General features: G+C 40.8%; 1 protein-coding gene across 2 annotated transcripts in view; it reads right to left on the reverse strand.

Annotated features, from left to right (window-relative positions):
• Positions 1–3,576: 3,576 nt before the first annotated feature.
• The window catches only part of LOC144324924 (cytochrome P450 2J2-like), a 49,375-nt gene continuing 28,566 nt past the window's right edge, over positions 3,577–24,385 (reverse strand). Inside the window, exons 4-10 of one of the 2 annotated variants that reach the window (XM_077929669.1) lie at positions 22,124–22,273; positions 21,760–21,920; positions 13,752–13,928; positions 11,917–12,058; positions 10,639–10,826; positions 10,046–10,187; positions 3,577–6,565 (exon numbers count right to left, since the gene is read on the reverse strand). In XM_077929669.1, coding sequence (XP_077785795.1) covers positions 6,378–6,565; positions 10,046–10,187; positions 10,639–10,826; positions 11,917–12,058; positions 13,752–13,928; positions 21,760–21,920; positions 22,124–22,273 — 1,148 coding nt within the window. In that variant the 3' untranslated portion in view covers positions 3,577–6,377. The remainder of the gene's footprint in view (positions 6,566–10,045; positions 10,188–10,638; positions 10,827–11,916; positions 12,059–13,751; positions 13,929–21,759; positions 21,921–22,123; positions 22,274–24,385) is intronic. The other variant, XM_077929670.1, reaches the window with a different exon arrangement.

The following is a 24,385-nucleotide window of genomic DNA, read 5'->3' on the forward strand; positions in this document are numbered from 1 at the left end:
GTTAAACGCGTTGTAAACTTCATACAGGGAAGTTCCATTGGCAAAACAGCTGTGTGAGGTTTTGGGGGGTTTTTTTTGGAAGTAGCCAGCTTTTTGTTACACCCTTAGCTTTCTCTACATGAGAAGCATCAAAGGGATGGAGGGTAGGGTTCTGAGCCCAGATTGTGTCTAGAAAAGCTCACAAGATGCCCTAAGCAAGCAGTCAGAACTCCCCCTCCCCTGAAGACATTTTAACTGTAACTATGAACAGTGGTACCTCGGGAACTTAATTCATTCTGGAGGGCCACTCTTAACCTGAAACTGTTCTTAACCTGAAGAACCACTTTAGCTAATGGGGTCTCCTGCTGCCGCCATGCTGCCAGAGCATGATTTCTGTTCTCATCCTGAAGAAAAGTTCTTAACCCGAGGTACTATTTCTGGGTTAGTGGAGGCTGTAACCTGAAGCATCTGTAACCTGAAGCGTCTGTAACCTGAAGCGTCTGTAACCCAAGATACCACTGCATGTGCATACAGGAGGGGGAAAACCAGAGTTCTGGAGTACTGATCCAGAAACTGAATAGTTAGAGGAGGCCAACAACCTGCCTCTTGAAAGACTGAATCCTGTGACTAAAGGATTAAAAAAGCAGCAGTTACTGCTCTCCTTGTGAAAAGCACTGAGAAGAAGAAGAAGACTGGAAGAAATTTAAAGACTACCTACAGAAATATTGCAAAATTAATGAATGTTAGAATGATGTTGGGTTGAAATTAAGTGGTTTCTAGCTGTAATGGTATAAAAGAATATGAAAAAATGGTTTTTTATAAGTAAAAATTTAATGTTAAAATAATTTAAGATTAAAGATCAGGATAAAATAAAGAGGGAAAGAAACTGCTGAACTAATAAATTGAACTGGAATACAAAAAAGGAAGGTATGAGGAGGTCCGGGAAACAAGTAAATGAAAAATAAGTGATGAAAAGATTGATTTGTTTTTAACTATTTTTATTTTGTATTTTTCTTTTTTCTTTTTCATTTTGTAATATTGTAAAAACCCTAATAAAAATTTATTAAAAAAAAAAAAAGCACTGAGACACCACTTAGTGTGTTTTGGCATGAAGTTTTTCCACTTCCCTGTCTTCTGTTATAAGAACAAAAGTGCTCCTTTTCCCTTATGGGGTACCTAAGAGCTAATATATAGAGTCCTTTTGTAGGCTCTCTTTCGGTAGGAGAAAAATAACAGAGGCAAACCAGAGAATACTGAGAAACAAAGCAGCTAGTAAGCCTGATCTTTATTAACTCTTGCAACAGGGTGCTCACAACCACAACAGGCTGACCCTATCAATATCTTAAATGAGCCCTTGAGGCAGGATTTGTGAGCAAAGAGACAATAGGGAGGTTTTTTCCCATTTCCTCCCTCCTTGCAGAGAAATATTTCACTTGGAAAATTTCACCAATGAAAGTCCTTTTTGGAAAAAAGCAAACATTTAATGAAATGTAAAAAAAGAAGAAGTAAAATTTAATGAACTGAACTTTGAAACAAAGTTGTGCCAGGAAGTTCAACAGACATGGATCAAGGGGTAAATCTGTACTGTGCTGAGTTTAAGTTGCTGGTTTTGGGATTGACTTCAAAATTTCCTTGCCGTTTTCTAGCACCACTTGTGGGGCATGACTGAGCCCATAACCTTTGTTAGCTATTTGTGATAATAAAAAAGCCTTACTCAAATAGTTGAAGATAAATCTTTACTTCTCAGGATGGCAACAGTTAAACAACAAGCATTATTTACATATAAATTCATGAATGCAAAATGTTCCTCTCCCCTGAGCCCAAGAGAGGGTTCTGGTATGACAGCTTATACTCTAAATTCACTCTTCCCTCCCACCCACCCAACTGTATATGTTCGAAATGATACACTGATTGGGAGTGGGACACAAGGAAAGAGGCATAGAGTCTTTGCATGCTTAAAATTTCAGGGCAGTTTTCTAGCATTTCTGCTTAAAGGGTCACAGGCCAAGATAGAAATATCTGCCCATCCTTAGCCTAGAGAAGAGGAGACTGAGAAGAGATATGAGAGCCACCTAGAAATATCCCATGGAAGAGGGAGCAAGCTTGTTGTTCTCCTGCTCTGTGGGGTACAACCTGAACCTGTTGTGTTTGCTGTGATTTTCCATACTGATTTTTTTGGGAAATAGCCCTTCCAATTACACTTCTTCCATTCTTTTTCCAAGGAATGTTCCAGAGGTTTGATAGCTTTCCTCTCTGAATTCACTCCAAGTTGTGCGCAGACGCCTTTTTCTCTTCATCCATGGCATGTGTAGGCAAACTAAGGCCCAGGAGCCGGAGCCGGCCCAATCACGTTCTAATCTGGCCCACGGATGGTCCTGGAATCAGCGTGTTTTTACATGAGTAGAATGTGTCCTTTTATTTAACATGCATCTCTGGGTTATTTATGGGGCATAGGAATTCGTTCATTATTATTATTATTTTCAAAATATAGTCTGCCCCCCCCCAAGGTCTGAGGGTCAGTGGACTGGCCTTCTGCTGAAAAAGATTGCCGACCCCTGATCCATGACTTATTCCACTCCTCCAACATCACAACTCCACCACCTTACTGTTTCAATCCTCCAGACACCTTTTCTGAAGGGCTTCCTCATTACACCATCTGTTGCCTCCAGCTCCACCATTTCATCCTTCTGTTCTGGCAATCCTTCATCCATATTGTTCTCCAAAGTATCTTTGTCCTCTTTAATTCCACTTTCCATTTCATTCTTCTGTTTTGTTAGCTTTTGGGTGGTTGCTTATAAGCCCATCTCTGCTGTTTCTCTATGTTACTACACACAAACACACACACACACACACAGAGAGAGAGAGAGAGAGAGAGAGAGAGAGAGAGAGAGAGAGAGAGAACGATGCGAGAAGTGAGGTTACAGGGAACCAGGCAGAGGGCCTTCTCGGTAGTGGTCCCTGTGGAATACCCTCCCATCAGTTGTCAAGGAAATAAACTATCCAACTTTTAGAAGAAATCTGAAGGCAGCCCTGAAACACAGCCAGATGGGCGGGGTAGAAATATTAAATTATTATTTTTTCCTCGGGGGATGCAGAGGTATGCATACTCCTAAACATTTTCTGATTCTTTGTCCTTTTGCCCATTTACTGTATTGATTTTTCCCAATTTTCTTGAGTCAAAATGAGAGTACCCCTAAACATTTTTATTTTATTTTTTAGAAAATAAGCACTGGTTATTTTGTTCAGTATGGGACGTGGGTGGCACTGTGGGTTAAACCACAGAGCCTAGGACTTGCCGATCAGAAGGTCAGCGGTTCGAATCCCTGTGACGGGGTGAGCTCCTGTTGCTCGGTCCCAGCTCCTGCCAGCCTAGCAGTTCAAAGCACATCAAATTGCAAGTAGATAAGTAGCTACTGCTCAGGAAGGTAAATGGCATTTCCGTGTGCTGCTCTGGTTCACCAGAAGTGGCTTAGTCCTGATGGCCACATAACCCGGAAGCTGTACGCCGGCTTCCTCGGCCAATAAAACGAAATGAGCGCAGCAACCCCAGAGTCAGTCACGACTGGACCTAATGGTCAGGGGGCCCTTTACCCTTTACTATTTTGCTCAGTGTTCTTCCATCCCTCCATTATTCTAGGGTCTGCTACATTTTAAAGCCACAGTTATCTCAGCTTTCCTCCATCTCCATTTTACTCAAACTTCTGCTATTGAAGGAAAGGAGAGTGGAAGTCAGGGGAACATCTGTTTTAAACTTCTCCCGTTCTTTAACTGTGATAAAGGATGTGAAGCCTTCAAATATTCCATAGTGCCTCCACACAATGTATTTCACTCCTGATAGCTTGTGTGGTCCTCAACATGAAGTTCCGGGTTCAATGTAGTGATTTAGAAGAGATATTTTATTTTTTATTTTTTTATTTTTTAAATAATATTTATTAAACTTTCAAAAAAGAATTACAAAAAACAAAAAACAAACAAACAAAAAGAAAAAAGAAAAAGATAATTCATTCATTACATTCCAGATTTTCAGTAACTTCTTTCCAGACCTTCCCCTCACCTCCCCTTCTTGTATTCCATGTCCAAGATAATTATCCAACAAGTTCTTAACCCTAAATTTTTAACCTTAATTTGTTATTAGATTTAATTCAATTTATATATCAACTTTTAACTCATAAACATCAATCATTTATACTTAAAAATTTTCCTAAGGTCGACCCAATTTCCCTTCCACGAATTCCCCATCTTTATACTAATAACAACAAAAAATTAAAAAGAAAAATATAAAAGAAAGATTCAGACACCCTTTGGATTTCCAAACCCCACCCTCCTTTCCCCGGTTTCGATCCCCAAGCCAAAATCCATTAATCCCTCTACTATCAGCCTGGCAACCTCACGTCCGAGGCTCTCAAATCCCCCTCAGTCCCTCTCTGCCGGTTTCTTTGGAAGTCCCTCTCTGCCGGTTGCTTTGGACTTCCGGGTTGGCGCCATCACCGAATGGCGGATTCCCTCCGAGCTCCGGAGGGAATCTGCTTGGCAGGGGTTGGGTTCTGCTGCGCCGGCGACGCGGGGACCCTCAAAAACCACGGGCGCTGATGCCCGTGGACCTGGTGACTCGGCGGGCACTGTTTGCGCCCTCCCGACCCGCGAAGGAGCCTTTTTAAAGGCTGCGGAGCGGGGGACGGGGAGTGGCGCGGTGCTGTGAGTCTTCTGCTTCCCCTGCCGAGCGAAGCTGCATGCCATTCGATGGAGAGCGCTGACTTTTTCTTCTAAAAAATTGGACTAACTAGAAACAAGAACCCGTGAGTAATTGGGAAATTGGACTAAAAATCTTTTTTGGATTCGGTATGAGCGGGGGAGGTGCAAAGAGGAAGTCCGCCTCCCCCTAATTGTAAACAATTTAAAGCAAGGATTTGACAACTAAGGTCGAGTGAAGAGCCTTTCTTTATTGGAGAAAAATCATTAATTGCACGGATTGATAATATAAGTAATTGTGCTGGAGGATGAGCTAACGTTTTGAGTGAAATTGCCACACACACCCCCTCCGGGACCGGGAGTGATCCATGAGAGGAGCCTGCTGAGGAGATACAGAAGATTTTGACAGCTGTCAGATTAGCTGTCAAAGTCGGAAAAATAGAGAACTTTATTTCTGATGCTTTTGCTGGTTAAAATAGACACAATATAATTACAAGTTGCTGAAAATAAGAAGGATTGAAACAAACTAACTTGACTTTTGGGCTGGAAAGTGAAAGGAATATTGAACAATCAGAATCCCTCTAGAGGGGGTTCAGAGACATTGCAAGAATGGAAATAGGTCGGAAAATACTAGCTGACCTGGACGAGGTTGCTTTTCTCATGAGAAAGTTGCAAAAGTTGTATGAGCAAGGTCATGTTTTGTCTACAAGTGATGTAACTTTGAAGTCAATAGCAATTGTATCCACTGAGTTGGAAAAGGATTTGAGCTACAAAACCCAGGCAGCTGAACAAGAAAATGAACAAGAGGAACAGGAAGGAGAGGCTGCAGAACAGCAGAAGGTAAAGGAGAGCCGGAGGCCTGCCAACATGGATGAAAATAAAGATTGGAAGAGGAAAATTTGGTCTGAATTTAAAAAGGAGGAATGGAAAGATCTCCTTTTGTGGGGATCTGAAGATCTATGGACCATAAATTTGAACAAGGTGGAAGTTGGAGCTTTTGGACTATTTGGACCTAAAACGATTAAAGAACAAGATTTTAGCTCCAACTCTAAACAGGGAGGTCCGGCTGGAAAGAATATGGACATTATAGGGATAGTGCCCCTCCGAGAACTGGTGTTAAATACAAAGGACTTCCATAGAAGAGATATTTTATTAACAAGCACACATGTACAGTATCCATCAAAGAAACTTAGTCTTCTTCAACTGGAGAAGCTGACAGCTCTTAGGAGTCTACTCATCTTAAAGATACAATAACATTTCTCAGCATGGGGAGTGGTGTTGTAAGGAGGCAGGAGAAGAGGGAGAGAGGAGGAGATGTGGGAATGTGTGTGTTAGGGAGATTTGATAAAAGTAAGGGGGAGGGGAGGAGAAAAGGGAGCAAGAGTAAGAATGGGGGTGCAAAGGAAGTTGTCAAAAATGAGGGAGTAAGGAGGCATTGGGAGAGGGATGAAGATGAAAGCAGGGGCATGAAAGGACCTGAAGAAATGGAGAAGATGGGGTGAAGGGGGAAATGGATGCAAAGCAGAGGTGCAGAAAATAAGAGAACTGGCTTCAGAAATGGAACTGGAAGGTAAAAAGAGACCTCAGTAGTTGCATGGGATGAGATGGGAAGGGAAGGGGAAATGCTAGGGGGTTCATGTGTCAGGAGTGGCCAAGGGGTCACCGAGTGCAGGAAGCAGGGGTGCAGCCCCTAATATTTTCCTATCTTCTTATGTGTTGCAGCGGGGAACTGCACAGAGTTTATAAGGATGGGGATGTATTGTAACCCCTATTATAGCCTCTTGATTGAGTTCTTTGACTCCTTCTGGCAGCTGAAAACTGAATGCCCTCAGCAGGCTGGTCAGGAAGATGAAGATTTCGATCTTTACCAGCTGCATTCCCAAACAAATGCGAGCCCCTGAAGAGGAGATATGAAGAAGGCAGTAAGTGAGCAATAATTTACTTTCCAGTGTTCGTTGCTTTGTTGCTCTAAACATTCCATATAACCCTTTGGGAAACTAGAAATAGTTAGGCTAGGGAAAACATCAAAGCTGCTGTCAATTTCCTAGCCTGGTCAGTGCTAACCTTTCTTTCTTTCTTCTTATTATACTTATGTTTTGTTCTGTAATTTGAAGTTCCCTATCTCATATCAAGGAAGATACAATGAGGAAGGGAATGGAATACAGATGAAGGGCCTGTCAGGAGCTCGTCCTACACTTGAGTAGGACCATGGCAGAGACACATGCCCGACTGGCATGTTCTCTCCCTCTTGGTCGTTCGTTCGGGAGCTTCAAAAGCTTTCTTCAGCCCGAACATCATAGCAGACATCGGTACACTTAGGGATCTGCAGAGTCTTCGCAGCTTGCGTAACAGGCCTCAGCAACTCAGCATTTGGCTAATCTATGTTTATTCACATATAAACACACACGGAGCACTGCAACTTGGCTCCCTCTCTCTCTAGCATTAGACAGCAAAGAGAATGAACAAAGGACAATAGTCCCACTTCACAGAACACAGTAACACAAACATCCTGTCTCCGTCACTTCCCACTCTGGAGTCAAAACACACACCGTCATGTGAAAGACAACAATCCCATGACTGCAATCATGGATCAGGAATTCTAACATCCTCCCCCAATTCATGCACTGTGTTGCAGTCATCAGTGTAACTGCAGCAACCATACAGATGTCATACACACAGTATACCCCTGTATCACCTGTTCCACCCTTGGAACAACCTGCAACTGGATTGGCCTTGGCCCTTACCATCTTGCACTTCTGACTAGTCTTGGCGTCATAGCCCTTCTGACTATCAGGAAGTCTCACACCTGGCTTTGTTGGGACTAGAACCCTAGCCACGTTCCTCTCTGAGGAATCAGTGTTGGCACACACGGCCTCTGGACGTGGTCCAGCTTCCTTCTCCAAGGAAACAGTGTCTACCCTTACAGCCTTTGGGTGTGGTTTCCCGTCCCTTGAGGACAAACCCTGTGCCCCTTTCAAGACTACAGATTCCTAGACCTGCGTCGAGCCACTAACCACAGCTAAATCTGCAACAGCTGTGTTAGCAAACTCCTGAGCATACCTGGTGGGCATCAGACGGCTATAAATCAAGCCTTCTTCTGCCGGCCTTAATTGCCTGGCAAGAACTTCAAAGCCTCTTGCCTTCTTCTGTGCACGAGCCGCTGGCTTTGGCACAAAACAGTCCGGCCTGCCTTTACTTTCATTTTCAAGCACAGGCTTTATTCACAGTCTGTCTCCTCACAGCTTTTTTCCCCTTCCATCTCTGAAGAGGCTTGCCTCCAGGCTTGCCTGGAACACTGCCAGTTCCAGGAGATTCCAACCAAGATAAAAACAGACCCCGGTTCTTCTTCTGCTGGCACTGGGTCTGTGGCCCTGATACCTGGGCCCATAACTGTTGTCAGGACAAAAATCCCATGACTGCAATCCCGGAGCAGGAATTCTAACAGGACCCTGTGTGAGGGGAAGGGCAGAGAGGATTGCCCAGGGCTAGAAGCCGGGGCAAGAGGGTCTAGCTCCTAAGTGAGAACTGGGAGGACTGTGTGCAGAATAAGGGTGAAGATTTACTCTTGATAGAGGACTTTGTAATATCCTTTTTTTCTTTTCTTTCTTTACTTCCTTTCCTCATCTTTTTTCTATTTTCCCTTTTAGTTTAGTATGATTTTTATTGTGACTTACGTATAAAATTTCAATAAAACTTGATTTTAAAAAATGAAAGGAAAACATTGGTCAACTGCCCAAATCAGCAATGCATAAAGGGGTTAAGACCATGGAGTAACCTGTCCTGCCAGGTTTACTTCAGACCAATTGTTCTCCCTCAGGCCAACTGAGAAGCTCACTGGGTAGAGAGGTCAGATGTAGTTACTCCAAGCTCAGACCACATGGTTCTTACAAGACACTCTCATGTTCCTATACCAATTATTTAGCTTTTACCACTGTTTGTAACTAAGCCAAGTTTTACTACCTGTGCGATGCTTTCTGACACTTCAGGTGATTTACAAGAATTGCATACTTTAGAAGAAGAAGAGTTTGGATTTGATATCCCGCTTTATCACTACCCGAAGGAGTCTCAAAGTGGCTAACATTCTCTTTTCCCTTCCTCCCCCACAACAAACACTCTGTGAGGTGAGTGGGGCTGAGAGACTTCAAAGAAGTGTGACTAGAAAGGTGACAATCCACACACACAGAGAGAGATAATCATACAGTTGGAAGAGATCCCAAGGGTCTTCGAGCTCTATGCCCTGCAATGCAGGGATCTTTTGCCCAACGTGGCACTCAAACCCATGACCCTGAGTCTCCTGCTCTACCGACTGAGCCATCTCGTACTCTGGTCTGCTTTGTTATGTGAAGTGTTATTGAGTACAGTGGTGCCCCGCAAGACGAATGCCTCACAAGACGAAAAACTTGCTGGACAAAAGGGTTTTCCGTTTTTTGAGTCGTTCCACAAGATGAATTTCCCTATGGGCTTGCTTCACAAGACGAAACGTCTTGCAAGTTCTTGCGAGTTTGTTTCCTTTTTCTTAAAGCCGCTAAGCCGCTAAGCCGCTAATAGCCGTGCTTCGCAAGACGAAAAAACCGCAAGATGAAGAGACTTGCGGAACGGATTAATTTCGTCTTGCGAGGCACCACTGTACTCAAAAAGAACTGGGTACTGTCAGAAATTATCTAGGTAAATGTTTTATCTGTGTTAGCAACAGTTCTTTTGGAGTTGGAAGTATGTCTACAATAGTGTCGTGCAATTCATTTTTAACAGGCATTTTGTAAGCTCTCTGTTAGAGTTGCTTTTTAGCCCAATGTTTTTGTCACACCTCTCATAAGCATGCTTCAAACAAGTGGCATGGAAGATACTGTGAAAGTATAATGTAAAGTTTTCATTGTGGAACAAATCAGTATGGTATTTTTGTATGCTTCATTTAGACCTATCTGTGTATTGTTTTACCATTAATTACATTAAAAAAACTGTCAACTTCCATCATAATGTCATTTTCTTTGATGAAACCTTTTATTAAGAAATAATAAATTAAATATTGTATTTTCTGTGAAAGAATTCAATACAAGGTGAAGTGTGTGAGGAATTGAACGGGGGGGGGCATGGAGGAGAGGAGGAAAGAAGAGCTAATTTGTCTGTGGCTAGGGTGCATAATCTGGACAGTTCTGTCAGGGGCACAAGATCACCTAGCTATGGCTCTGGCCCCAAGCCACCAACCCTTAACTTGCCACTGCCATGCCCCATTCTGCTGACCAGCACTGCCACTCCAGCCAGAAAGACGCTGCTACTGCTCTGGCCCACTCCCTCATGTGCTGCTGCTGATGTCATTTTCTGGAAGCAGACCAGTAAGCACATCTACAGATAACAACATAGCTTGGACTTCTGCATTTACCTGCACCAAATGGCAGAAATTCTTCTCTGTTCACGAATTGTCCATCCTTGTCCAAGAAATGATTTGGGTTGAACTCTGTAGGTGTCTCCCATCGTGTTGGATCAAGAAGAACAGAGCGTAGATCGGGAACAATAATAGTCCCCTGCAAATAAGAAACAAGTGACTTGGAATGTTTCAGATCAAAACATTTCTGGATTGTCCCACACTATTCCAAGACTAATCATTGCAGAGACCTGTGTGATTTATTATTATTTTTTTTGGGAGGGGGTTGGTTGGTTTTGTATTCTTCACCTTCACAAAATTTCTGTACAGGCAGGAACACAAGAGGGCTTTCCGCCACCTCTTTTAAAATGAAAGCTCACAACCCAGGTGAGACCTCTGGATACTTCAGGCTCCTCCCCTGCCACAATTGCCCCGTGGAATGGCACTTGCTGATGGTGAAACATGTCTGCAGATGGAGCTCCTTCTCTTGCCCTTCAGATTTTTGACTAGACAGGAAGTTCCTGTACGGCTGGCTACATCTCTCAATATGAAACCTTCTGCTGCTCTTTGCTCTTGGGCTACAGGAGTGCAGCTGTATCACACTGTTATACCTTGGGAATGAGAAAACCACACAGCTTGAAATCCTTTGTACTTTGCCTAGGGAACCCCAAAAAACTGACGTATTTAAAGCGCTGCATTTCATGAATCACAGCATTGGTGTAGGGCAGTTTCTTCTTATCTTGATAGCAGATAGAGTGAGCAGAACCTATGACATCTTCTATTTCCTTGTGCATTTTATCTGAAGAGAATGATGGAAACAGAGGGTTTATTGTGAATATTGCATTTTATTTCAGATGGACATTTATTTCCCTTGAACATATTCCATAATCCTCTGTGAATGAGTCCAGGTTTCTTGCATTTTTAGGTCACCTGGTCCTCCAAAGAGCTCGTCTGTGTACATGATTCTTCCCCACTCTAGATCCCAGGTGTGAAAAGGCTGAAAGTGAAGCTCATGGCAGTTGTTTCTGGTTACCAGAGCTGGCTGGATTTGCTGAAGGGCTGAGATCAAAGGCTTCGTGTGTGTGTGTGTGTGTGTGTGTGTGTGTGTGTGTGTGTTCTAAATCCCCTGCCCTCAATATTTCCTACTTAGTTTCATTAATCCTCATTTCCTCATTTCCTCTTTGGCTAGCATCACTAATATAAAGGACCCCTGGATGGTTAAGTCCAATCAAAGGAGACTATGCGGTGCTTCGCTCATCTCGCTTTCAGGCCTCGGGAGCTGGCGTTTATCCACAGACAGCATTCCGGGTCATGTGGCCAGCATGACTAAACCACTTCTGGCACAACTGGACAGCATGATGAGTGCCAGAGCACACAGAAATACTGATTACCTTCCCACCGCAGCACTACCTGTTTACTTACACTGGCATGCTTTCAAACTATTACATTGGCAGAAGCTGGGACAGAGCAACGGGAGCTCACCTGTCATGCAGATTCGAACTGCCAACCTTAGTTTCACAATGGAGGCCCATCCACTGCACCAACCCTCTCCTATCCCAATTCCATTACACATTCAGACCCTCCATCTCTACCTGTCCCAGTAATCATAGACTTGAAATGTCCTGTGGGAAGAGGGCATTGTGGGCATTTTACATTTTTACTTCTGAAATTTATATATTACAGAAACTATGTAGGAAAATATTGGTGATCTTTCCAGACCTGAAAGTCATGAAACTGATCTTTCCAGACCTGAAAGTCATGAAAGTCAATAAAATTTGCCTTCCATAATTTCCATCATAAACTCACATTTAACTCTTTCCAATATGAAACCTTTAAAGAATTATGATCCACCCTAGTGATCAAGAGAAGCCCTGGCTCTCCTCTCTCACCTTGGACATCTGGATGACTTGTCAGGAGGAGAAGTGCCCATTTCAGAGAAGCCGTGGTTGTTTCTGACCCTGCTATGAAGAGCTCAGAAATACACCGAGCCAAGTTTTCTTCATCATAGGTGGACTCCGGGTCATTCTTGCTCTGGTGTTGAAAATGGGGGAAGTCATTTACACACATTACAGTTTGTCCTTCAGCACTTACTTTATTTTATTTCCCCCACTTATTACCATACCACCCACACATGCTTCATGAGGGGTGGGGTGTCCTCTTACACTGCCTGAGGTGAAATGGGAAGGTGTTGCCACCATCGCCATACTGTTGCTGCCACCTGCCTAACTAGGTTGTACAGCAGTGCCCACAAAGTGGCAACAACAAAAGGGAGCTTGGTAAGATATTGAAAGATTTTGGTGAAATCTTGTCAGAAGCTGCCCCCTTTGCTTCTCCACTAGCAGCTGGCTAGGCAGCACATCCCCAGAGATGCCTCCTGTTGGCATTCCACTGCCCAAGGCAGCTCTCACAGCCTGCCTCATGAGTGGACCGGCCCTCCACTTCATAGCTGGTTATGGTAAAAAACCCACACACACTTTCTTGAATTTACAGCGGTAGCTGCTGGTGCTAGATTTCAGGATCTGTGAGTTGGCATAATAACCCAATACTGGCATGAAGAGAGGGATCCAACAGAAACTCTGGCAGCAGATATTCAAAATGTGTGCTACATATTTCACTACCTAATGGTCACCACCATATAATAGTCGAGCTCCTTTTTTCAAATCAGTCCCAAAGCATTCACCACATAATGGTCACAAGGCATTGTAAGCGTGCATGAGAATGCCTTGCTCCAATTCGGACTACCTATTATCCTTCCTGTGCCTGTTCACACATATTCTGAGCATCCTAATCACAACAAAAACAGTTAGTAACAAGTAATAAGCATTATAAACATAATTATGTTTCTTCATAAAGACTGTTTCCTCAATTAAGGGTCGTTCCTTGGTTTTTGACCAAATAATCGTTGCACCCCCCTTTTTAAAAAAGAATAATTGGCATAAAACTGTGACAATTAGGTGATGAAATATGGTACTTACCACTAAACATATTTAACCATTCGTTTGTCATTATGATAAACATTGTTCACAGAAGGAAAGATGAATATATATTTGTCCTTTCTAGTATATTGGTTTATCATTATGATAAACATTGTTCAAGCAATAGAATAATAAGCAATAGAAACATAATTATGTTTGTTAATAAAAACTGTTTCCTCGCATAAGGGTCGTGCCTTTGTTTTTCACCAAATAATCGTCGCATAATTGGCATAAAAAGATGACAATTTTGTTGAAATATGGCACTTACCACTAAACATATTTAACCATTTGTTTGTCATTATGATAAACATTGTTCACAGAGGGAAAGATGAATATATATTTGTCCTTTCTAGTATGTGAAGATAGATGAGACAGGGATTTGAAGTCATACTCTAGTTTATGAGCATTTTGTTTAGGATTTTCTATTTTTTTCAGTCCACATTTGAATGTCAGATGAACATCAATCCAAAGAAATTTATGTACAGAGGGAATGCTCCATAGGCAAGACCCCTTAACACACTTAGGTTTCCAATTCTTCCCACTCACATTTTTAACAATGCTAATGGATGTCAACTCACTTTAGCAACTAAATTGACTATGAGAAATATTTGGGGGGAACTCAATGCCATTTTCAACTGAGATTCAGGAAAAAATATACTGGTTTCCAGGCAAGAGATTAGTATTACTTATAACAGGGAATATAATGATTCATTGGATGAGCAGTATTCAGCTTCAAAGCTGATACTTACTTTCTCTATCTGAAGCAGATAGAAATCAATGAAATCTTGTGGATCATGCAGAGACTGATTCTCCTTATGCTTCTCTATCTCCTCCTTTGCATATGAAATCATCATCTCTGAGCAGGACAAGGCCTTCTTGTGGGGCCCTGGGAGATGTTTCATGAGCCATGGGAGAATTTCATAAAGCTAAAGGAAAGATAGCAGAAATGCTGCCATTACCATGAGGAAGCTTGGTCACACTGTTTGTGCTTTGGATTAGCACTTTAAAAAACATGATCTGCATTATTCTTCAGGGCTACCATATTAATTTCTCACTAAGAAGGAAGGTGTCTATCGCATTTCTGGAATCTCACAATGATGGGGTTCTGTGAATTATCCCAAGCTGAAAATGTAAAAGAAAACTATCTCTCAAAATATATTCCCAGCTCCCAGGCATCATTCCAAAACTGGGCACAATCAGGGGACCCCTCCTGGAACAAGTTAGTGGCCTTTTGTGGTAGGTGGGGGTGGGTGGAGAATAGGGTGCGGGAGGAATTCAAGTAAACTCGCATTTAAAACCAAATTTGCCTAATACACAAATGGAAAGAGAGCCATCATTCAAAATGTGCATTTCTCCAATTTATAATTTTATTTCTTAAATCCCCCTGTTTACCAGTCAAGTAATACTGATCTTTCATCTCAAAAAATTAAACCTTGAAGAAGGATGTTTTTCTTCCTTCCTTGTTTGTCTCCTTCCTTGTTTTTTCATTAATGATCAATTACTTACATTTTCTGAATATATAAGGAGCTAGAAAATAAAACTTGGACTAATATAAAACAGTGTTAGAAACTGAGATATGAAAGCTCCAAGCTAAATGGCACCTTAAACCTAGATTATGGGTGCAGCAATTGAATGTTTAATTGTGCCTATTTAATAAAAAGAATACAAAGCTGAAAATGAATGAACCGCAGCTAAAATCTTATATTCATTTTTCACATGGTCTAGTCCTCATCTGAAGACTGCAGAAAACAAAGCCATGCTTCCCCTACCTGACCCCCTAATATTCTTAAGAGAGTCTCTTTTCCAGTCTTCAGAGAGAAGTTGGAAGTGAGGAGCCAAAATAAAGTCCTCCTTCCCTTAAGTCCTCAGTTAAAAACTGAGATATGAAAGCTGGAAGTGAGGAGGCAGAAAAAGGTCCTCCTTCCCTTCCATTCTGCAGTTTTAATCTAAAATCTTAGGCTTAGTACTGTACCCAGAGCTCAGAAACTGCTCACATTAATGAAATTCCTTGTTCTAAATGCACCTAGAACACTGATCTAAAGTTGCCTGTAGTTTCCCAGTCAAGTGGTGTGTACCAAAATGAAAAATGGGTTATACAGAAGGGAGCTGCTTTCCTTAGCAGTAGGGATAGTGCTTGAGTTGCTGGTCTCTCTTTCATTTAAAAATTTCCAGCCAAGGTGGTGACTGCAGGGGCCTCACCCTGGACACCATCATCATTGACACTGCTAAGTGGGCAGAGAGTAGACACATTTAGTTTTCCATGATGGCAACAAAACTAAGTAATTCCCGGGACTTCCGGGTTGGTGCCATCGCCGAATGGCGGACTCCCTCCGAGCTCCGGAGGGAGACTGCTCGGCAGGGGCAGGGTCCTACCGCGCCGGCGACGCGGGGACCCTTAAAAACCACGGGCACGGAGCCCGTGGACATGGGTGACTCGGCTGGCACCGTTAGCGCCCTCCCGACTCGTGAAGGAGCCTTTTTAAAGGCTACGGATCGGGTGCCGGGGAGTGGCGTGGTGCTTTGAGTCCTCTGCTTTCCCTGCCGAGCGAAGCCGCATGCCATCCGGCGGAGAGCGCTGACTTCTTCCATTGAAAATTCGGACTTTTAACAACAACCCGTGAGTAATTGGGAAACTGGGTTTTAAAGGAGAAAAAAATGAATCTTTTTTCGGATTTGGCACGAGCGGGGGGGGATCCAAAAAGGAAGTCAGTCCCCCTCCCTACTGTAAACATTTTAAAACAAGGACTGGGTAACCAAGGTCTAGAAAGAAGCGTATTTCTGACAAAAATTAAGAATTCCACGATGGAAAAATACAAGAACTGTGCTGGAGGAGAAGAGTGGAGGGAGAAGGAAAACGTAACCCCCCCTGGGAACCGGGGCGATTTGTGAGAGAGCCTGGTGAAAAGAGACGGAGACTTTGACAGCTGTCAAAGTAGCTGTCAAAGTCAGAAAATTTAAAGAGGACTCTGCTATGAGGACTTTGCTAGTTAATTTCACTACAATTTGCTACGATTTGGATACAAAATGTTGAAAATATGGAACAACAATCGCTCTTTTGGATCAGAGGAAACAAATTTACTACAATCCCCCTAGAGGGGTTTCGGGACATTACAAAGATGGTCGTAAGTGGAAAAATACTCTTGGAATTGTACAGGACTTGTTATCTCCTGGGAAAGCTGCAAACTGAAACAGTATTTTGTCTACAGGGGTGTTTACATTAAAGGAGACAATAGAATTTTCTATTGAAGAAAGGAAGGGACTGAACGTAAGTTTTTGTTCCTGAATAACAACAACTCCTGTAGAGCTACTAAATTTCTGAATTAGAACGTTTTAGCAGCGGAACAAGACAAGAAACTGGACTACAACATGGAAAGAACAATGGGGGGAGCCTTAAAGACCAAGGAAACTAAAGGCCCTTAGGGGCCGTTTTTGGATTGGAGATTTGAAGTTAAATACCATAAAAATAACTTTAAAAAAAACTGGCAAGGAACTGGGGGAAAATCTGATTATGGATCTAAGATTTCCAGGCAGACAATAGACAGACTGATGGACATGGGGAATTTAAACCGGGGAAGGGGGGGGGAGATTTAGAATCCAAAGGCTGTGTAACTATTTTCTGAATTTTTTTTTATATACTTTTTATCTTTTATATCTTTATATAGTTCTTTATACTTTGTTGGGGCGTCTTTATTAAAAAAAAAGGGAATTCGTGGAAGGAAAATGGGGTGGACTTTGGGGGGAGAATCTTATTTTATTTAAGGTAATGATGATGACTGTATAAATTTAAATTTGAATATTGGGTTAAACAAATTAAGTTTTAAATTGGGAGTGAGAGCTTGTAGAACCAACGTTATGAAAGGGGAATATGGTAGGGATGGGGGAGGGGGGAGTCCCAGAAAGTGGGTAATGAAAGTAAGGTTTCAAATGTATTTTATTTTTGTTTTACTTTTACTTTCTGTGTTTTGGAAATTTCAATAAATATGATTTAAAAAAAACACAAAACTAAGTAATTCCCTTCTTGAGAAGATTGTTTGGTTCCCCTCTCTTCACCTTGGTGGGCTCTTGATGACCTGTTCTGAAGGTCATTGTTCCATTTTTAACCAACTTTCTTCCAAAGAGTCTCCTGTGGTGGACAAAGTTTTCTTACTCATGTTTTTTATCTCAATGATTATCATGAGAAATTGCTCAGGCTGTGAGATTGTAAGTGGCCTTTATCTCAGATCAATTTAAACCTAATCTCACTTTTCCAACCTTCTATCCTCTATCATAATGGATTCCAAAATACTGATTTGTGGTATTAAGTCCCTGATTTGTGGTATTAAGGGACACCTGTTTGGCTTAGTAAGAACAAAAATGACTACTCGTGGGACTTCCAGTTGGTCGCGAAGCCGGGAGCAAGCGGGATTCAGCCCTTAGGGGAGAATCCAGCTTTTCAGAGGGGGGAAAGGGGGTATTGCAAGGGCCCCGCAAGCTCCCAAAAACTCAGAAGGCAGGTTCCCAGCAAGCCAAGAAGCGGTCTCTCCGCTGCCTGAAACGCTCCCTTTGGGAGCAGAAAGATCGGCAAGATCAAGACGCTGGCACGGGATGCCATTTTCTACTCTCGAGAAGCGCAGCCTCAAGCTTCCCCGGCACAGCGATCGATTCTTAAAATATTAAAAATCCGGATTTAATTGGTGAAAAGTAGATAAAAATTAAAAGAATTAGAGCGATTCAGAAGCAGCGGGGTGGGAAAAAGGAGGTCAGCCCGCACTGGGATTCAACTTATATGCAGGAAGTTCCTATGGAACAACAAAGCAGTGAGTCTTCCTACAGTGGAGCTTTTTAAATTTATATAAACACTTTGCTTAACTTAAGACTATATATAATAATAATAAAAATGGGGTAGAAAACCCTTACCATGGGGGTGGTTTGTCTGTCTGAGGATCTCTGAGACGGCAGGAGGAGAAACTACTTTCGCTTTTGGGAAACTGTGTAATTATAATTAAGAAGCCTCTTTTTTAACTTTTAAGTTCCTATTTGTGTGCCAGACAGCAGCATTTCTGGGGAACTGCTAAGCCTGAACAAAAGAGAGAGATATTTTTAATGGTAATTTTCATTTTATCTTATTTTGTTGGAGAAGAGCAGAGAGGAGAAAGAGGATTACTTTACCCACCCCACACCCCCACCCCAGTTTCCTGTCTTCTATTTTTTTACTTTTTGTGACAGTCTGAGATTGGATTGTGGGACTGAGAGGGTTTTAACTCCTTTTTCCTTTTTTTGTGGTGACGGACTTGGGTTTTCTTTTTTATATATATTATTGATACTCTTCTTCTCTCCTGGTTATTTTTATTTTTTATGGACTGGTTGTTCTGCAAACTGGACTAAGTTATTTTTGTTTTGGTACTCTTTCCTTCCTCTATTTATGTTTGGCAACCCTGTTGCTGTATTTCAGTCATAAAACTTTACAGTGGATTGGCTAAGCAAGTGGCAGAAGAACTATTTATTGTTTTTCCTGTTTCATCATTTTATTATTTGGATCTAAATTGGATTATAATTTCCCTGCTTTGACACTGTGGTGGATTGGCCAAACAAGTGGCAGAAGAATAAAATTTTGTTAATTTTTTAAATTACTTTTTTATTAAAAATTGCATATATCTGTGGATTATAATTTTCTCTCTCTCGTTGTTGTTTACCTGCTACATTGCATTGGCCAAACAAGAGGCAGAAAGGATATAATTGGTGTCCATTCTTAGTATTGGTGGGCGACATCTAGTGGTGAGGAATAAAATAACATCTAAAATAATAGAAGTATAATGGAGAAGACACAGAAAAATGTTGGAGAAGGGGGAACACCATTGGAGAGGAGGGGATCGAAACAAGAAAGTGAATATATAGGAGATATTTTTAGAATGTTTGCAGAAATTAAAAAAGACATCAAACAAAGTGAAAAAAATGGAGACTAGATTGGAATAGATGGATAAAAATTTTGATATGACTGTCAATGAATTGAAAGGTCAGATGAGGGAGATAACTAAAAGAACACAGAGTTTAGAAGAAGGAATGAAGCGAACGAAACAAGAAATAAGAGATATGAAAAAGGAGGAAGAGAAAGTCAAAGAAGAAGTTTCAGAAATTAATAATACTCAGGAAGAACTGTGGGATGTGATTGCTATGAATGAACTGAGGCAAAGAGAAATGAACTTGAGGTTTAGATCAGTCCCAGGAGTACAAGGAGAAAACATCTTGGAGAAATTAACAACGAAAATTGCATAACGGTTAAATATGGAAGTGGAGGAGGTTAAGAAGATGATACAGAATGCATTTAGGATTAGAACAAAGACTACTAAAGCACATAAATTTCCAGGAAATTGATTGATTATATTCAAAGATAGAGAGATGAGAAATTTGATTCTGCAGAAAAATAGAGAAAAAAGATTATGCATTGATGGAGTATTTACGATCATTTTTAAAGACGTCCCACTTTGGTTGTTGAAAAAATGTGACCAATATAAACCACTGACACAGATGCTAAGGAAAAATGGAATTGAATTTAAATGGGAATTTCCGGAAGGAATTCTGTTTTATTACAAAAAAAGAAATTTAAATTTAAAAATGTAGGTGAAACGCACAAATTCCTGAGGATATACAAAGAGTTGGGAAAAGGAGATGAAGCAGCAGCAGCAGGACCAGCAGGTCCGGAAGAGGAAGATAAAGATAGTATTGAAGGAGTATTGTATTGAAGGGAGGAGGAGGACGAGTTTAAAGACTTTTATTCTTTCACTTTTAAAGAGAACTTAAAATGGCAATGAAATTATGGACTTGGAATGTTAATGGCATAAATGACAAAAAGAAAAGGAACAAAATTGAACATTCCCCAAAGAATTTTTTTGGGATATTATTTGTTTACAAGAGACACATGAGGCTAGGAAACAGAAGAGTACTGATTAATAAAAAACTGGGAAATGAATTTAGACAAGAGCAAGAAGAGGGGAGTGGTTTTGTATATAAAAAATAAATTTGAAGCTCAGCAAATCTTCAAATATGAAGAAGGCAGGATAATAGCGGCGAGAAACTGATAATTGTCAGGTGGCAAGGCGAGAAATTGATAACATCAAAGAATATAGACCTTTTTCAGAATGGAATAAAAAAGATCTGGAAGGATGAAATTATCATTTTGGGGAAGGATTTCTGCTATTAAAATGAATGTGCTGCCAAAGATGTTATTTTTGTTTCAATCAATTCCAATAATCAAGGGGGCAGCAATTTTAAAGAGTGGCAAAAGGCAGGGGAAGAAACCAAGAATTCAATATAAGTTGTTAAGAGATGTTAAAGAAAGAGGGGGTTTCGCCCTGCCAGACTTGAAACTGTACTATGAAGCATCTTGCCTCTGTTGGTTAAAGGAATTGATGTTGTTAGAAAATACAGATTTGTTGGATTTGGAAGGTTATGAAAATAGATTTGGTTGGCACACATGTTTATGGTATAATAAGACAAAAGTCCATAAAGGATTTGGAAACCATATATTCCGAAGATCTCTTTTCGAAATATGGGATAGGTATAAAAACCTATTAGAACGTAAAACACCGCAGTGGTTGTCTCCATTAGAAGCAATGAGTGTGGAAAAAAAAAGATAAATATGAGTATAAACCGGGTTACATATGAAAAATTAATACAAAAGGAAGTAAATGGAAAATGAAACTTTATGAAGAGGTTAAAGGATATGTGAATGATTGGCTGCACTACCGCCAAGTTAATGAAATGTTTAAACAGGATTTTAGGGGGGAAGTATTTGATGATAATAAATCAAAATTTGAAATAGAGGTATTGAAAAATAAGTATAAAATTTTGTCTAAAACATATAAATTGCTGCTTGAATGGCACTTGAAAGATGAGGAGGTAAAGTTGGTTATGATACGTTGGGCCAAAGACTTTGAATATAATATATAATTGAAAGATTGGGAATAACTATGGAAAGAAGGATTAAAATTTACTGCATGCAATGCTTTAAAAGAAAATGTGATGAAAATGATGTTGAGGTGGTATATTACCCCTGTAAAATTAGGTAAAAAGTATAAAGTAAGTAATAAATGTTGGAAATGTAAAGAAAAGGAAGGAACTTTTTATCCCATGTGGTGGGAAAGTAAAAAAGTGAAAAACCTCTGGGAAATGATATATAATGAGATGAAAAAGATGTTGAAATATACATTTATTAGGAAACCAGAAGCATTTTTACTTGGCATTGTAGAAGATGATATAAATAGGCAGGATTGTAAGTTGTTTTTATATTCAATGACAGCAGCAAGAATATTATTGGCACAAAAATGGAAGCAAGAAGAACTACTGACGAAAGAAGAATGGAAGATGAAGTTGATGGACTACGCAGAATTAGATAAATTTACAGGAAGGTTTCGAAACCTGGGGGATCAGAGATTCTTAGAAGACTGGAGTAAATATATGAATTATTTGAAAAGTAATTGTGATGAATAGATTACGCTAGTAGGACTGCAAGAAGTTTTGTAAAGTGGATTATTTGAAATACTTCAAGAAAGCTTATGAAGAGAAATATAGTTAAGGACAATTAAATGTAGGTAATATAGAAATTAAGAAATGCAGAATAAGTGATAAAGAATGGAAAATCATCAGAGGTGTTGACGGAAGTCTACAATATTGTATAAAATTGAGAAGATATGTTGTATGACTGTTGAAACAAATATATTTAAAAAATCAATAAAAATGTGTGTGTGTGTGTGTGTGTGTGTGTGTATGAAAATTACTCACAATATAACAAAAATTACTGAAAATTTTTAGGACAGACTCCATGGCTTCTATCAGCTTCTGGAACCGTTCATCTTCAAGAGCAAACCGGTGCCCAAAAGCCACAGCACTTATCACGTTGGAGACTGAAGTAGCGATGGGCATGGAGGGGTCAAGTGGTTGTCCTGCAAAATAAGGTTATTGTAATGTTAGTTCAGCTGCTCCTGTTCATATTGAGAGTGGGATTTCATGGTGGCCATGAGAAACTGCCGGGATATCCATTAGGAACCAAGAAAAACATATCACATTCCTTTTCTAAAATGGACAGAGGTAGTACACAAATATATCTCCATATGCCAGCTCAGCACCATCACTTAGCATCACATACCCTTTGAACGTGCAAAAACATCCATGAGCTGATGAGCCTCCTCTGCTATTTGGTGCTCCATGCCTTTCTTCCCCAGTCCCAGCTTCCGCATAGTAACTACACCAAAGTGTCTCTGTTGCCTCCAGGTGTGACCATTTGATAATACAATACCTATGGAAAATCAGTGAGAAATTATTATTTACAGATATCAATGTAAAAAGTTGCCATCTCAGAACAAACAATGATTCATGCCTTTGCATGTAAGAGCTGCTTAGTCTCTCTACAGCAAAGAATTGCAAGATGATGCAGAAAGGATTCTGGGTACAAATTGGATGGAATTTAGAGGGAAATTCCATCAAGCTTCTAGTGACACTATTGGGAAAATTGGAAGTGGTGGAAACGGAAATCCTTTTCCCCCCCTCTTGCTAAATTTTCCTACAGGAAATGGGATTGCAAAAAATCAAAATGGGTGTAAAATAATGAATATACAACAAGTAAATAACTGCATTATGAAATATACTCGGAATCGAGAGTGGATTTCATGCCCTTTATTCAGCTCATAGTGGTGAGGAGGAATGAAAGTTCCCCCAAAATATCTGCTTTATATACATTATTTACACAATGGGCTGCACCTGATTGGCTAATTCCGGGATTCCCCTGTAGGCCAATCAGGTTGTGGATTCACTTCCACCTGGAGCTGGATTGGGTGGCTCCTGCGGACCAATCAGACTGCTGCATTGTTCTAGGACCAATCAGACTGCTGCATTTTTGGATCCTATTGTTCTAAGACCAATCAGACTGCTGCATTTTGGATCCTATTCAACTCAGTACATAACAGATTATTTTTTAAATATATGACTATAGCAGAAAGTTTCGTGTTTAAATAAAAATGAATGATTTATTGTTTTTAAACATGGAGTAATGGTTGGAATTGGGGGGGGAGACAGAGATAAAGTCATCATACAAGATTGGAAGAGGACTATTCTTGACACTTAGTGATGTCTGGGGCTGACGATGTTCACCTAGCAGAACAAGGAACAGCTGGATATTATCCTGGAAAACAGTTGGATATCACACTGGAATGAACACCTAAAATATTATGAATAAATATAATTTACAGACAAAGAATCAGAAGTTGTCTTTATTTAGTTCTCTCTTTCACTCTTCACATTTTAATTATTATTTTCATCTTCTTTTAGCTATTTTGCTTTTGCTTATGTTTTGTTTTGTTTTGCAATGTCCTCTGCCCTGGGTTAATGAGGGTACACACATGAAGGTGATAGCTGGCCTGTGTGAGAGGCAGAGAAGGAAAGATGTGGGTGGGAGACTGGGGGAAGAAAGGGAAGTACCCAGGTGAGAGCTGGGAGGGTCCACTCCCTTCTGTGTGAGACAAGAGTTAAGATCTACCTTTGAGAGAGGGCTTGGCATTCCTCTGTCTCTCTCTCTTCCTTTTTTGTTTTTGTTATTTATTTAGATTAGTTAGTATGCTGAAAAGCTTCAACAAACAAACAAACAAACAAACAAACAAACAAACTCAATTCAGCCAATTTTGCCACACTGTTTTTAAGGATATAATCATAGAATCATAGAGTTGGAATAGACCACAAGGGCCATCGAGTCCAACCCCCTGCCAAGCAGGAAACACCATCAGAGCACTCCTGACATATGGTTGTCAAGCCTCTGCTTAAAGACCTCCAAAGACGGAGACTCCACCACACTCCTTGGCAGCAAATTCCACTGTCAAACAGCTCTTACTGTCAGGAAGTTCTTCCTAATGTTTAGGTGGAATCTTCTTTCTTGTAGTTTGGATCCATTGCTCCGTTTCCGTTGACATCACACATGACATCATGTGTGATGTCAACCAGTTACTACTTCTACTGGTCCTGCCAGACGGGGCTTTTATTGAGGGTGCATTCTGCACCATATTCTTGACAAGACTGTAGTGCATCAATGGTGGGTGCGGTTTATATTCTGGCCAATACCATATTATTATTATTGTAATTGTCAAACCTGTGTTGTTGAACGTAATCCTTTCAACCGAGTGGTGGCTTCCGATTGGTTGCAGGAGCTTCCTGCACTCAAGTGGAGGCTGCGTTAGACTACCAAATTCGGCTTACTGAATTCGGCTACCAAAAAACATTAAAAAGAAATGAGCATTTACTTCCAAGGTTTTTGACGTTTGGGAGCCGAAAAGTTCCAAAATGGAGGCATTCGAGATCTGAGGTTTGACTGTATTTATTATTACAATTATATCCCACTCATCCTCCCAGAGGAACCGAGGGC

The sequence above is a fragment of the Podarcis muralis genome, chromosome 6 (genome assembly GCF_964188315.1).
Source record: "Podarcis muralis chromosome 6, rPodMur119.hap1.1, whole genome shotgun sequence".
Lineage (NCBI taxonomy): Eukaryota > Metazoa > Chordata > Lepidosauria > Squamata > Lacertidae > Podarcis > Podarcis muralis.